At 37.5% G+C, this 15,078-nt stretch overlaps 1 protein-coding gene across 4 annotated transcripts in view; it reads left to right on the top strand.

The window, feature by feature from the left end:
- ARHGEF3 (Rho guanine nucleotide exchange factor 3) overlaps positions 1-15,078 on the top strand; it is a 135,836-nt gene that overhangs the window by 57,370 nt on the left and 63,388 nt on the right. For all 4 annotated transcript variants that reach the window (XM_075762020.1, XM_075762018.1, XM_075762019.1 and 1 more), the window contains one exon: positions 13,651-13,713. In XM_075762020.1, coding sequence (XP_075618135.1) covers positions 13,651-13,713 — 63 coding nt within the window. The remainder of the gene's footprint in view (positions 1-13,650; positions 13,714-15,078) is intronic.

The raw sequence follows: 15,078 nt of genomic DNA, 5'->3' as shown, positions 1-15,078 counted from the left end.
TTGATAATAACTGTAGAAAATACAGCCTATGAAGCAAGTTTAAAAGATTTAACACATTGTATGTAGAAAAATTACTTGATATAAGGTACAAGTATACATTTGTATCTGACTGTGTGTGAACAATTATAAAGTTGGTACTTGTTCTCTGTATTTGCCCAGGGTAGCACAGGACTAAGTGGGCTTATTTCATAGCAAGGGAGATTTAGGTTAAATATTTTGGGGGAAACACTTCCTGATTGTAATGTTAATTAAGCAGTAGAAGAGAGTATATAATTCTATTTTAAAATCTGTCATTTCAAATCTTTCAGAATAATTTAGAAAGAGCTGCATTGTACACATCGACGTGTTTTACATGTTGTAATTGTTAGCATTTACTACTTGATCGTTCTTAATATGTGAATAAGAGTAGCATATTAGTCACAAGCGCACAAATCTGGTCCCTAACTTTGCAGCTCTAGTCCCTGTTTGTAGCATCCTTCCACTCACTGGAAAAATAGAGCTTCCTCTTATTTAAGAAACAAAGTCATTTCAAAATACTTGCATGTATGTTGAATAAAACTGTACTTTGAAGTTCTTAGAAACATTTGATAAAGGTGGGGGTCTGTAGTGCGAGGCAAGAAAGTCAGGGAGGTATTAAAGGGCCTATATGCTTGGATTTGCTATGGAGAATGTGACTTAAGTATACTGAAGCTTAAAACTGGATTGTTAATTGAGATTTTTTTTTTTTTACATTCCCTGTGACACTTTTCAGTAGTGAGGGAGATGGTCTGTGATAAATTTATTGCACAGAATGTTTTTAGGATGTTACCTAGAATGCTTTATGCAGTTCTGACTTAAATAATGTTTAAGAAAGGTATATCAAAATTGCAACAGGCTCAGAAAGTTTATTAAGACTGTCAGAGAAATGAAGAGCTATTCAACTAGTGAAAATGGGTTTAGTAGGTGTTATGCATTTGATTCTCAGTTTTTATTAAATAACTTAAAAGGGGACTGGTGATTAGTAACTGCCATAGTGTTAAATTGGTGTGGTCTTTTTGGATGTACTTAATATGCGTGTTTGCTGTGGGTATCTATTTTAGATATCATTCACTTGAGAATTTATAGCAGAAAAAATCTAATAAATGCCACAGTTCTCATGGAACACCAGGAAGATGCGTGTTTGCCTATGATGTAACATCAAACGGATTGTTTGGTGTCTATTAATATTGCTGAGCTCAAATTGAAATCTTTTAGGTTGGGTGCAAATTCTGTCTCCTGTTCTGTATGCCTCATCCAAAATGAATGAAGTCTTTATCCCTTTGTCAATTTTGGTTGAAACTGGAGAACAAGTTTTTAAAACATAAAATATAACTCAAGAGTCAGGAGTCATAGGGATATCCACCAATACCATGTAAGCGTTATTTCCTGAGAAATGGAGCTAAGGTGTTTCTGTGTGTGTTTATATATGGTGAACCCGAAACCAGACATAGCAATGTGTAATTTTAGTAAAAGTACTATTGCTTTTATCTGTGGAACAATCCGGTTTGGGTGCAGCCATTTTATCTATTCTGTGTGACACTGAAGAAGAGCACTTGAGGGAGGCACTTAGATCAAAAGTCCTGTGCAGGATCCTGTCTGTGATTTTAAAGGTTCATCAGCATAGTGATGCTGAATGCAGGAGACTGGGGGAAAGCAGGCTAACAGCAGAGTGTTAGAGCGGTAAGGGATGGCTGCAGTTTCTGTAAACGTAAGCCAATTGAATGCCACATGGAGACCTTGTTTATGGAAATTGTTTCCTTCTGCTGTATGTGGTTCTGGTGCTGTGCACAGCATCAGCAATCCAAGCTCTCTTTTACAATGAGAAGCTCTGTTAAATTCCTGACATTCTTAAAAACAAACAAACGATAAACCCCCCAAACCTAAAAAAAGAAATATAATAATAATAATAATAATGTCATTTGAATGAATCTGCTTTTCAAGTGAGAAAATGTCATTGTGACTTCTGTTCCAAGAATGAAACCCCTACTTCTTATGTACCCAGATGAAGCAGTTTTGGAACCCGAAGTTGTGGTTGGCAGCTGTGATTAAATGGTCAACTGCAGCAAGTACAGGTTGTTGCTGTCCTGTGAGAGGAAGTCCCCATGCCTTTAAGGGTAGAGTTAGAGTATTAAAATAGTCTAACTTTGATTATTCTTGCTTTTACAACTAGACCTATAATAAACTCCCTCAACACAAATGTACAAGGCTAGGAACTGCAACTTCATTATGTCAGCTTGCCAAAGGCAAAGGAATCCAGGGATTATTTGCACTCTGACTGGGCCACAAAGAACTGTATCTGACTGACAGATCCCAACTGAAAAGTGTTTGCAAAGAGAAGATTGATCTAACTAGTGTATGGACACTTTTAAATTGCATCTTAGTTTTTATTTATATGCTAGGTGACTTGAGAATCCTTAGATATTGATTGTAAGTGTTAATTAAAAGCATAATTTATGTAGCAGTCTTCAAGTTCTGACTGAGAAAGGCTCATGTAATAAAGATTACTGTTCATTCATGTAAAAAAAACCCTCCTACAGAGAAAGAAATAAAAGTATGTAACATTTATCTGAATTTGATTCAGACTTTATAGTAAACTGTGAAAAAGTTCCAGCATGTTTAACTCTGCTAGATTCCAGTGACTGATACTCCCCCCTGTCTTCTGAAAAGGGGAAGGAAGAAGGTTAAATAAAGATAGAATAAATACAAGTCCTCAAACAAAGCTCTGCTGATCCTTGTCCTTACAGCATCCCGTACATGCACACCCATTTCCTGTTGTTAATGTTAAACACATTGAATATAACTTTCATTTCATTGTTCACTTCAGTGTTCATTTTATATTACATTGACCGGAAAATCTCAAATCCATCACAATAAGCACTGTAGAAATAAAGCTTGCTCTCTGTGCTCAGGGAAAGGTGAAAAGGAGCTGCCCTGTTGTCTGGCAGAGATGTGAGGGACTCCTCTGAAGCAGTAGATACCCATGTTTCAGTGGCAGTGTCTTAAGTGCTGTAGATGACCTCACCTCCATTTCGGAGTTTTCTGCTGTGTTCTAACAGACTTGGAGCAGAGTCTGGTTTTTTCGTTTGTTTGTTTTGCTTGGGACATGAAGAACAAGCAAGTTCTGTTACTAACTCCCATACACAAAGAGCCGGCTGGCTGAACACGTGTGGAGTGGGAAGTAGAACCGGCAAAGCTTTGTACCAGACCTGGTGCAAACCACAATGGAGTCATCTCTGACTGCTTCTCCCTCAAAAGGAATAAAACTTTTGTTTAGGTTTTTGTGTCACTCTTGAGAAAAAGAAACCTGTAACATCTTTGGTATTCCTAACAGTAGAGGGCAGTGGAAATATGCACAGAAACTAAGGAATTTTTGGTTTTCCTTAGAGCTTGAGTAAGTTCTTTTTGCCAATATAAAGAACTGTGATATTGGAATGCAGGGTAAAAAGTTCTGTTCCTTTATTAAAATTTTGTATTAGAACTTAGTATTCTGAAGTTATGGTCCTCAAAAGCATGTATGATGCATCATTCAGCTAAAAAAAAGGCACTATGCTCTGGGAAAACTTGCTGTAAGTTGCTGCTGTCTTCCCATGCCTTCAGGCTCTTGGAACTGTCAGTGCTATGGCCACGGAAGTGAAGGATAAGCGGGGAGGAATACTGGTACTGGCACGAAGGGGAGTGGTAGGCTACAGTAAAGTGAAAAGAGGGCTCGTCTTAACAGATGACAGGAGATGCATCTCTCTCTGAATGAGCTTAAACTGGGGGGGTGAATTATCACTTGTTTGTGGAATTGAGCTCTGAACCCAACTTAGGAGGAACACCATATTCAACAGGAAATTCAGAGGTTTCTAGCTGGTTATTGTAGACAGAGATGCTGATGTGATTAATACGACATGGTCTCCCTCTGTACGGACTTCTTTCCAAAACTCTGCATTGCATCAGCCAGGCCAAAGTTGGGGGGTTTTTTTGTTTGGGTTTTGATTGGGTTTGGGGGTTTTTTGGTTTGGTTTGGTTTGGGTTTTTTTGGCATCTGTACTTTTATTTAATCTTAGACGCTTGAATGTCAGTGTAACAGTAACGTGATAAGACAGAAAATGGGTAATCCTATGTGAGGCTTAATTCTTATTTCAGTATCATTAGCGTTCTGGCTTGAAGCTGAGTAATGTGACACTGCTGCTGCCTCTTCTAGTTCACTTCTGAAGTCTGCTTGCTCATATGATATCCTACCACCTGTGGCAGGAAATGTTAAATTAGTGATTATCCAACTAACCTTAAGGTAGAAGGTTATTAATCTTTTGCCTAGTAATTTCATACCCAATTTAAGTTGGATCCAAGGCATATTTTGTTAACCGAGTGATAATAGCAGGTAAGAAAAATGTTAAAGTGTTTAGTCAGAACTTCCTCCTGTTGTATTAGGAAGACCAAAGTGCTCACCTTCTAATCTGAAATATTTTAACTTTTTTGTTTTCTGGCTGTGTCATCTGTGAAACTTGTGGAAACATTTTAAATTAGTCTGGAGAATTTAAATACTTCACTCCCAGTCCAGTTTGTCATTATTTCTTTCATCCTATCTCACTTTTTCTTGAATACCCTTTAACATCTGTTTTGTCCTAGTCGTGCCTCATCACTGGACTGTGTCCTGACTCTGAATCCTCCATACTCTGTGATATAACTAACTGGGAGCTTGATAACTTTGAGATCATTTGAATGTGATTTGAAATGGAAACAGTGACAACTTGAAACAGATCTTTGTCATGGTTTTACCCCATCTGACAGCTGAGCACCACGCAGCTGCTCACTCCCTCCCTCCCATTGTGATGGGGGAAAGAATTGGAAGAGTGAAAGTGAGAAAACTCATGGGTTGAGATAAAATCAGTTTAATAAGTAAAGCAAAAGCCACATGCACAAGCAAAGCAAAACAAGGAATTCATTCACCACTTCCAATGGGCAGGCAGGTGTTCAGCCATCTCCAGGAAAGCAGGGCTCCATCACGTGTAACGATGACTTGGGAAGACAAATGCCATCACTCTGAATGCCACCGCCGCCCCCATCCTTCCTCTTCCACAAGCCCCTTATAAACTGAGCATGATGTCATGTGGTGTGGAATATCCCTTCGGTCAGTTTGGGTCAGCTGTCCTGTCTGTGTCCCCTCACAACTTCTTGTGCACCCCCAGCCATCCTGCTGGTGGGGCGGTGCAAGAAGCAGAAGAGGCCTTGGTTCTGTGTAAGCACTGCTCAACAACAACAAAATCATGTCTATCTAACAAAAACATCTCAATATTATCAAAGCTGTTTCCAGCACAAATCCAAAACATAGCCCCATACTAGCTACTGTGAAGAAAGTTAACTCTCTCTCAGCTGAAACCAGGACAATCTTATAACACAGAAGCAACAGGAGGTGGAGGTTTTGGAGTCATTAAAGGAATAATTTGGTCTTGGCAAGTGGTATTTTTCAGGGCTTTTTAAGGGGGGGGATCAATGTGTTATGGATGGGTGTGGAAATATTGACAAACTACAAAGGAAAAAAGATGAGAATTGTAGTGTCTGAATATTCTCTTGAACTTAACCAGCTTCTGTACATGTTAGGTATTTAAGAATTATAAGGGTGCTTAAAATCATTAGCATATTTGAATATATACATGTGGATTTTGCTGATAAAATTATTTACATATCAAGAGAATTTCTAAGCTAACTGGATTTTTTGAAGGAATGTTGTATAAAAACAGTGTGAGTAGAAATTTGCATGAAAGTCTGGATTATTGTTGTGATTTGATGTCTTTATAGAAAGAAAATGATGGTATGTTCCTGCCTTATTCCCAGCTGCTTAAACACCAACTGGATTCCTAGTGCAGAAGACCATCATTGGGCTTTTGATGTGAAGGTTCCTTGTAGACTGAAAGAGCTCTCAGCTGTCTAAGGAGATACTGCTGCTTTTTAAAAGGGGGGGGGAATGTTGTAGTAGAGCTGCTTTTCATGCAGACGTAGCCTGCCCTTTGGAGTGTGGCTTGAACCTTTTCTGGCCTATGATGTTTGACTGTTAAGTATTTGGTCTGTTTTCTCCCCTCCTTCCACATTAAACCCTTCTGGATTTTATTTTTGACTATACCTGATCTCTTAAAATTGTTGTTCTTTGGTTGGTTTTGGTTTTTACCTCTGTCTGAGAGAGACACTGTCCTTTGGATTGTCCTTGATATTAGTGTACCATAAACTGGAGTGGATCAAAACCCAGAAGAGTGAATCCTTTCCTGACTTTTCCTAACCAGTAAAAATGATAAAAAAATGTGTTGGCTAAATGATTTTCCCTTTTCTGTAGTACTGCAAATTTTGTTTTTGTTAATTTTAGGAGGGGGTTGTTATTTGATTAAACTTGTATTACATAGGACAGACTTAGCAAAAATGCCGTGTTTATACATTAATGAATTAATGCATGTATTGGGTTGTTATTCGTGACTCAGTTGTCTTTCATAAAAGTAGCCAGTTTATTAGGAAATCATTTGCTTATAAAATAGTCAGAAATATAAAATATGTTTACATTCATGCCTTTTAAGATGTTTTCCTTTGACAATTGTGTTGGTTTTGCGTGGCAAGGTTTTGGTAGCGGGGGGGCTACAGGGGTGGCTTCTGTGAGAAGCTGCTAGAAGCTTCCCCTGTGTCTGATAGAGCCAATGCCAGCCGGCTCCAAGACGGACCCGCCGCTGGCCAAGGCCAAGCCAATCAGCGCCTCTGTGATAACATATTTAAGAAAGACAAAAACAGTTAGAGAGCGCTTTTGCAGCCAGAGAGAGGAGTGAGAAGATGTAAGAACATCTGCAGACACCAAGGTCAGTGAAGAAGGAGGGGGAGGAGGTGCTCCAGGCGCCGGAGCAAGATCCCCCTGCAGCCCGTGGTGAAGACCATGGTGAAGCAGGCTGTTCCCCTGCAGCCCATGGAGGGAGGATGAGGGGGTGTAGAGATTCCACCTGCAGCCCGTGGAGGACCCCACGCCGGAGCAGGTGGAGACACCTGAAGGAGGCTGTGACCCCGTGGGAAGCCCGCGCTGGAGCAAGCTCCTGGCAGGACCTGTGGATCCGTGGAGAGAGGAGCCCACGCCAGAGCAGGTTTGCTGACAGGACTTGTGACCCCGTGGGGGACCCACGCTGGAGCAGTTTGCTCCTGAAGGTCTGCACCCCGTGGAGGAGACTCACGTTGGAGAAGGCTGTGAAGGACTGTCTCCCGTGAGAGGGACTCCATGCTGGAGCAGGGGAATGATGAGAGGAGTCCTCCCCCTGAGGATGAAGAAGCGGCAGAAACACCGCGTGATGAACTGACCGTAACCCCCACTCCCCGTCCCCCTGTGCCGCTGAGGGGGGCGGAGGTTGAAGCCGGGAGTGAAGTTGGGCCCGGGAAGATGGGAGGGGTGGGGGGAGGTGTTTTTAAGATTTGGTTTTATTTCTCATTCCTCTACTCTGTTTTGCTTAGTAATAAATAAGATGAATTCCCTCTCTAAGTTCGGTCTGTTTTGCTCATGATGATAATTAGAGAATGATCTCTCCCTGTCCTTATCTCGACCCGTAAGATTTTTTTTTTCTTTTTTTTTTTTTTCTTTTTTTTTTTTTTTTCATTGTACCTTTTCTCCCCTGTCTAATGAAAGAGGGGAGTGATAGAGCGGCTCTGGTGGGCACCTGGCCCTCAGCCAGGGTCAACCCACCACACAATGCAGTGTGTGGTGATGCTCTGTTATGACAATTGGGAGTCCATCATTGCTCTCATTATTGAATTTTGCAAAAAAGTATGTTAACTTGCATTTTGCCACCTAGAAATCCTTTTAAATAAACTTTGAATTATGACTGGTAGGGAAAACTGCTTCTTTAACTTAGTTTTAACAATATTTACCCAAATGTTTTTTAAGTTCATCGTGTACTTCTCCAAAATCTTAATAGGACATTCAAAGGAGCTGTAGTAGAACGTGTTGTGCTATGTTTGCCTTGTCTTAAAAAGAATAATTAAAAAAGTATCTGATACATACATGTATTTGTGTATGCACATATATATTATATTTTTATGTATAAATCTGTGCGTATACATACACACACACACGCACCTCTACCTACTTAAATTTAAATCATGTATTAGAACTGCATTTTTCATGAAGTTGCTTTCTTCTAATTATCAGTGTTGAATTGCCCATAGATGCATGTTCTGGAAGGACTTTTTAGATATTTTCATATGAAAACAATTTGAAATACAGAATGATTAAACGGGTTTTGATTTTTCTTTAGTTTGGACTTTTTGAGGGAGTGGAGAATGTCTGTTTTGGTAGAATGAATGGATCCTTATTTGTTAAATGGATTTCTGTGTGAAAAAAGGGCTTAAAGTTGTTTTGTGTTTTATTTTGAAATTAACCTGTCTATGACTGAAGAGGTTTAAGGGTATTATGTGCCTATGCAAATACATTGTCTTGAACTATTTATTTTGATGCCATACTGTGTGCAGACACATTTCTAAGCAATTAGAATGGCTAGATGGATTAGCAAAAGTAAGCGATTCTTCTGAAAAGCATTTCTTTCCCCATCACAGAATGTTTGGTGTTTTTTTTTTTTTTAATCAAGCTACTTTTGTGCATCTTTGCATTTCATCTCCCAGGTGGTAAAATATAAATCTCTGGTACTGATAACTAAAATCCTGTGATGGAGAGAGAATGTTAATCCAGCCTTCCTATAACAATGTCTTATTGCTCTAATTCCTTTAATTAAATCACTGCTTTAATATATAATTGGATCTCTTACTTTCTCATCTCCTGTGAGATAATTACTCAGAACAACTCTTTCCTGCTATGTTAAGACCAGGAAGTGTTCTGTCTCTCTAACTATGGATGTAATCATAGCCTTTTAGGCAACAGTATCACAAACATGGATCAAGATTCAAACTTGTTACACAATCAGTCATCATGGTCCACTGACTTAGATTTTTACGTATTTCAAAAGACAAAATTGTCAAATGTGATAAAAAACATCTTTCAGTCTAGAGGTACACATTCAAACATGCGTAGTGCATCTGTGTCATCAGTCAGAAAACACAGGCACATCTCTATTCAGAATAGATACTGTTAGTGGTATGCTTTTTTCATGCAGATCTTTTCTTAAGGTCTACAAATATTGTGCAGAAAAGGGGAGTTACCAAAGTGTTGCAAGCTGTCCTTTTTTCCCCCAGCAAGGTAAACAGCTTCATAACAATTTTCCATTTTCAATAGTTTGTTTCATGTATATACAAATTCTAATAAAGATTTACTCTGCAGCGAGATAGCAGGTGATATTTGTCCGTTGCTCATAGCATGATACAGAGTAATCACAGTATTTTGTATTTAATGTATTTAATACAATGCTGCAGTATGGCATTACTTATGTAGTTAATATACACTAGAGATAAAGAGTGATCATGTCATCTTAATATAGCACACACAGAGTGGGCTTTGCTGCTCCCTATCACACATGCTTCTTCTAGCCACACAGTCCTAAAAAAAGCTATTAATTTGTATTAAAACTGGTGGTTGTTACAGCCATAGACAATTCTAAGAAACATTAACAAGAACTAGGGGTATTTCATGTGCAAGGTAATAAAATTGAATTAAGAAATCAGACTTTTCTCCCTAGTGCTATTCCTGGGCCAGTGCAGATGTCATGTTGAATAAAGATTCACAAATTGTGGGTTTTGGCTTAACAGTCTTGTGTGACAATATAAGCTGGTATGAAAAATCTATCGTAATACAATATGATGCAGTTAGGAATTGTTTGCTATGTTTATTTGTCCTTCAAATAATATATGCAATAGATATTTGAACCTCTCAAGAGCACTGCTTACTTAATTTTCTCAGGAAGTTCAACTTTTTCATTAATATGCCACTTAACTGATTTTAGTATTTGAGCTATAAACTAATTTTCTCAAAGATCCTTGTCATTGCAGTGAAGCTTATTCCACTCTCTGAATGTGTGTGATACATACAATGATGTATCACATAACTCTTCCTCTGGATTTATCCCAAAGCTATTACACCGTATTTCTAGGATCTTTTGTGAAGGGAATTTGTTGTGATCAAAATGGAGTGAAGTTTGTGTTACGTGATGTGCTGTGTGATTTAAAACATAAAATGGACAGCAACATTTGAGGAGTAATTTTCTGGAACATGAGAGATTCAGAGGTCAGCTGTGTTGTGCTGTGGCAACCGAGACAGCACTGGTAACTCCTTTGGGTAAAAGATGCTCACAGAGGGCGGGGATTAATTTAATGAGCACCTTATGCTCCCTGCACAATATCCACTGCAATCTTTGCTTCTAATCCACTTATTATGGGCAAAGAAATTTATCTGGTAGCTCAATTATTGGATTTTTTTTTCCCCATGGTGTTTTCCCCTCCCCCGTTGATAATAGACCTTGAAACTCTTAGAAAATTAAAACATTAATCTTAACTGTAGTGGTTGATGATATTTAACAATTTCTGTATGAAATGACTTGTCTTGCATAGCTGCTGGGACAAATGTACAAAGAACATAAGTAGCATAACACTTGCAAACTTCCAGATGACAAGAATAGTATATGTATGTTGTTAGATTTTTTTTTGTGTGTGTGTGTGGCTTTTCAGTAGTAGAAGAGTTAAAATCAAGTGAGGAGTGATCCTTTGATTAGCACAATGAAGTATAAGGTAGAGCAAGCTCCACCTACTTTGTGGAGGCTGTCCCAGACTCATTCAATATGTAATTGCTTTTCTTAGAATGTACCTGTCTTTTCACCCCTTTTGGTGTGTGCGTTACAGTTGATACCGATTTGTTCCTCCTGAGTGTATTGAGACTTAGCTATATAACCCAAGAGGTTGTCTCTACATAAGATATGAGCTTGTTAATATTTACTGCTAACTACACTTTGTGCCGTGCTTTACCTGAATAGCCTTGCCTTGGACACTTGTCCTCATGGACACTGCTTTGTCCATGAGACCTCTGTGTTTTGGACCCACATATGCCCTTTGAATGTGGTGGTCAGAGCCCGCACATAGTTGTTGTGTAACTTTCCTTCTACAGTAAAGGGATGTCCTGTCTCATTCAAGTTCACTTTAATCCTGTAGCCTTGCTAGTATGCTTGTACTTCATATTATGTAATTTAGAGTCTCAGTCCACTTTCATTAGAGTTGGCCTGTGCTGGAAATGCCACATTCTGTGTTACCTGTAGCCATGTGACCCCCAGTAAGTCTTTTATTCAGTTATTTAACAAAGGAGCTACCTATTTATTGTGCGTGTGGTCATTTGTCACGCTCCATTAACAATTAAGTTGCATCTATTCCATTATGGAAACATTTGTTATGGCTCCACAATGCATAGTATTTATTATAGATTTTTTTTTAAAAATTTGAACTGTCTATAGAGTATAGGGAACACATAGTCTAATCAAGCACCTAACTTACCTCTTTTTTTTTAAGTGATGGTGTAATACCTGTTGTTGTATTACTATATTGATTCATTTGGAATTCACTTTTATTTCAGTTTTTTCTGATTGAGGCTTAGGTTTATACCATTTTTATACTTCCATAACTAAAGGTGTCAGACCAACGCCAACTCAAGCTGTGAATGCAGTTGCATCCTGTCTGTCCGTATGCCAGAATCATCAGTTAGTATAGATTCAGCTATCCTGGATCCATACACCATTTTAATTTACCCTTCTTTTGTAGAAATCTGAATTCCAAATCTGAACACCCTTCATTTTGATTTAACCTGTGCCCACTGTGTGGGAGGGATGGTGCCTTTTAGTTTTGTAATTTCTTGTTTGCAAAGTAAAGACTCGGTGTCAACTTAAGTAGAATCAATATATAATTTTTTTGAGAAAACTAAAGGTTATACATGGATTTGTATCTACAGAATTTTAATTTGGTTTGAAGAATAGTCTGCAACATGTTCACAAGGATCTTAGGAAATGTTGCCCTCTGGCCAAAGTGTAGGCTTTACAGATCTCATCCCTGTTTTGTGTTTTTCATCATGAATTCACGTTGACTAACCCTAGAATAATAATTCACGTTAGTTTATCCGGTGGAAAAAAATCTCATCCTTATGAAGCACCACTACAGGATAAACAAATATACTCAGTACAATTTCAGATATGTCTGTCTGTTACTCAGTGTGATCTGGTCCAGAAAATTCTGTGTTCTATTCTGTCCTGTAACTTGTGGCTAAAAATCTGTACTATAATGGTGGAAAGGATTTGATTGTGCATAGTCTGAGGGTGAAGAATTACTTTTCATAAAACACACTGTAATGTGGTTAGAGAACTCATGATCCATTTTTTATTTCTGAATAATAATGGTATTAAAACACAGCTGTCCTTGACATTAAAATTATTATTGAGAGAAAAAAGTGAGACAAGTTACTTCCTAAAAAAATAGCAACATTCTATTTAATTATGATTACACAAGTCAAATTTCTGCTGAAAACTAGTGAGGAAATATACAAAGTTTCAACACCTAGAGTTTCCTTTTAAAACAGCATGAAATAAAAACTTTTGGACTTTATGATAAATATTGTTTATCTTTGTTCATCAAAGAAAGTCCTCAAACCATATGTTTGACCTAGCAGATGCAACGGTTATTTTACTGGCTTGATGGAATAAAACCTTCAGGCTTCAGAAGAGCTAGTGGCATGGGTATGAGGGCAGGGGGATACAGTTTATGTATAGCTATATTTTTAATTATTAATTTAAAAATACCTGCACAATGTGCAGTTCCTGCCATTTAGCTGAATTTTGGTCATCTCGTAAGATAGGAGCTCCTTATGCATCTGTGTGGGGTTCATTGTTGTTCTTTAACTTGCTCATCTTTGACTTCTGTAGACTGGAAACTAAATCCTAGCTATTATTATCTGTGAATGCTTATCTCTAGTTGCCAGTGGAAGACAACACAGCTGGATAAATAAGGATCGTGTATTCTGTGACTTCTCTTGTTTCCTAAATCTTCCAGGCGTGGTAGAAAATGCAGAGCTCTGTTAAATGAAATTTCATACTTCTTATTTGAAGGGCATGAAAATTTATCTTGTGATGAACCTGTGAAATGACATCAGGGAGGGCTTGCCACTTTCCAAAACCTGAATCTAGAGCAGAATGCAATCACTGACATGGATATTGAAATCCAGATATAAGTTAATTTAATCCTTGCAGTACATTTCACCTATTATCCTCACTATGTAATATTGACTGTCTAGGAATAGTACTCAATTGCTGAATGTATGTTTTGAAAAGTCTAAGTATAGGCTTTCAACACAAATTACAAGTTTTTTCTCCTGACAATCTCATTAGTTATAAATGTTCATATCAAGTGCCAAAGTACCATTTACAATATGCAATAGTTGCTTATGCTTTTAGTTAAAATAAAGTTTCTTAACTGTAGTGAAGCTAACTTAGTGTGAGCAGAAAAAAGAATAGCATTTAATTTACTAGTGTGCTGATAAGTAGCTGTTCAACTTGTGAAAATAGAGTTTATATTCACCTGTGGTGCTTATGGTGATAAGAGAAAATAATTAACTATATGTGTATATGTATGTGTATGACTTCATTATGTATACCTGTTTCAGGATCAAGCTAGTACTATTTATCAAAACTGAGCTTTTCTTTTCATTTTGTTTTATAGAAGAAGCGAAAACAGAGTACTCAAGATGAAGATACAATCAGTATCTGCAGCTTGGATACAAGTGTGAGTAATTTCACTTTCCTTTTTGCCTTTTCTTTCCACTCCCCAAATGAAAATATGGCTATTATGGGTGCTCTGAAACAAAGCTGTTCATCTTTTCAGCTGTATTATTTTCATACATAGCATGAATAACTTGTTCTGCTTATTACTACAAATTTAAATTTGATATATTACTGCTTTTCATTTTTCTATAGTCAAACTTTTAAAGATAAAAATAAAGAGCCAGAATGACAGTTTATTGTAAAGCAGTGAATCTTTTATTAGTAACTAATTGTCAGGATAAAATGGCATTGTGAATGCAGGACTTAAAAACAGACCTTTTATCCTCTTGCATGGCTGTATGAGAGGTTTTATTTCAGTTATCTCAGTGGTGGTTAATGCTGTTGTTGTGAAGCTGTGTAATGTGATAATAATACAATTGCGAGATTAATAATACATGTGTCACCACTGAAGTGATGCACACATCACATACAGCTATGCTATTCTATCACACGTTTCAAATATGAAGCCATCAGAATACATGTAGACTCTTCCTTACAAATAGTCAGTTTCTGACTCATTAATTTTTTGTTTCTGTAAGTAAAGGTGAAATATTGACTTGTTTTAGAATTTTAAAAAAATATAATAATTACTACAGTGACTAATGTCTGCTTACTCTGAAAATAAGCTATAAGGACCAAACTCTTTCTATTGATTTTGGTGGATGTTGAATCAAAGTATTAATAAGTGTAACTACAGAGTAAAATGAAATGCGTGTTGGTTTTTGTGTGAAGTTGTGACATAAGTGTACACTTGCATTTGTCATTTCAAATCCACAGAAATAAAGTAAACGTAGGTAAATTTACCATTCCCTATGTTCACTGTTTGTATCATTGTTTTCAGTGTTTTGTTCATAGTCACCTGTTGAACCAGTTTTCCCTTTCTGTAGACCTCTCATGTAGTACAGACAGAAAAAGTAAGTTAAATAAGAGAATAAAAGCTGCTTGTTTTAACAGGTTTTTAGTTATTAGCAGGTGTCAAACCTAGTGCTGAGGCTTCTTTAATGATCAAATTTTATTTTTGTTTTTGAAGTATACCTGTTCTTTGAAGAAGCAATTAATTTGGGGGTTTGTTTGCTTGGATGCAAGCTCTTGTAGACACTTCAACTCAGCTGGGTAGCGTCCAACACCGTTTGAGAGATCCTAAACTCACAGTAGCCTGATCCTGTCTGTTAGCTAATAGTTCAATGTTAATTAATCACATTAGACCTTACATTGGGCCCAACTTCAAAGGAATTGTTATTCCTTTAAAGCAATTGTAAAGGAATTGTTATTATTCAGGGAAAATTAAAAATTGTTGACTATTTACTCTGGACAAATTCATACCTCT

Source organism: Balearica regulorum, chromosome 10, assembly GCF_011004875.1.
Source record: "Balearica regulorum gibbericeps isolate bBalReg1 chromosome 10, bBalReg1.pri, whole genome shotgun sequence".
NCBI lineage: Eukaryota > Metazoa > Chordata > Aves > Gruiformes > Gruidae > Balearica > Balearica regulorum.
The sequence above is the reverse complement of the archived record's forward strand: the minus strand, read 5'-3'. Positions and strand labels throughout refer to the sequence as shown.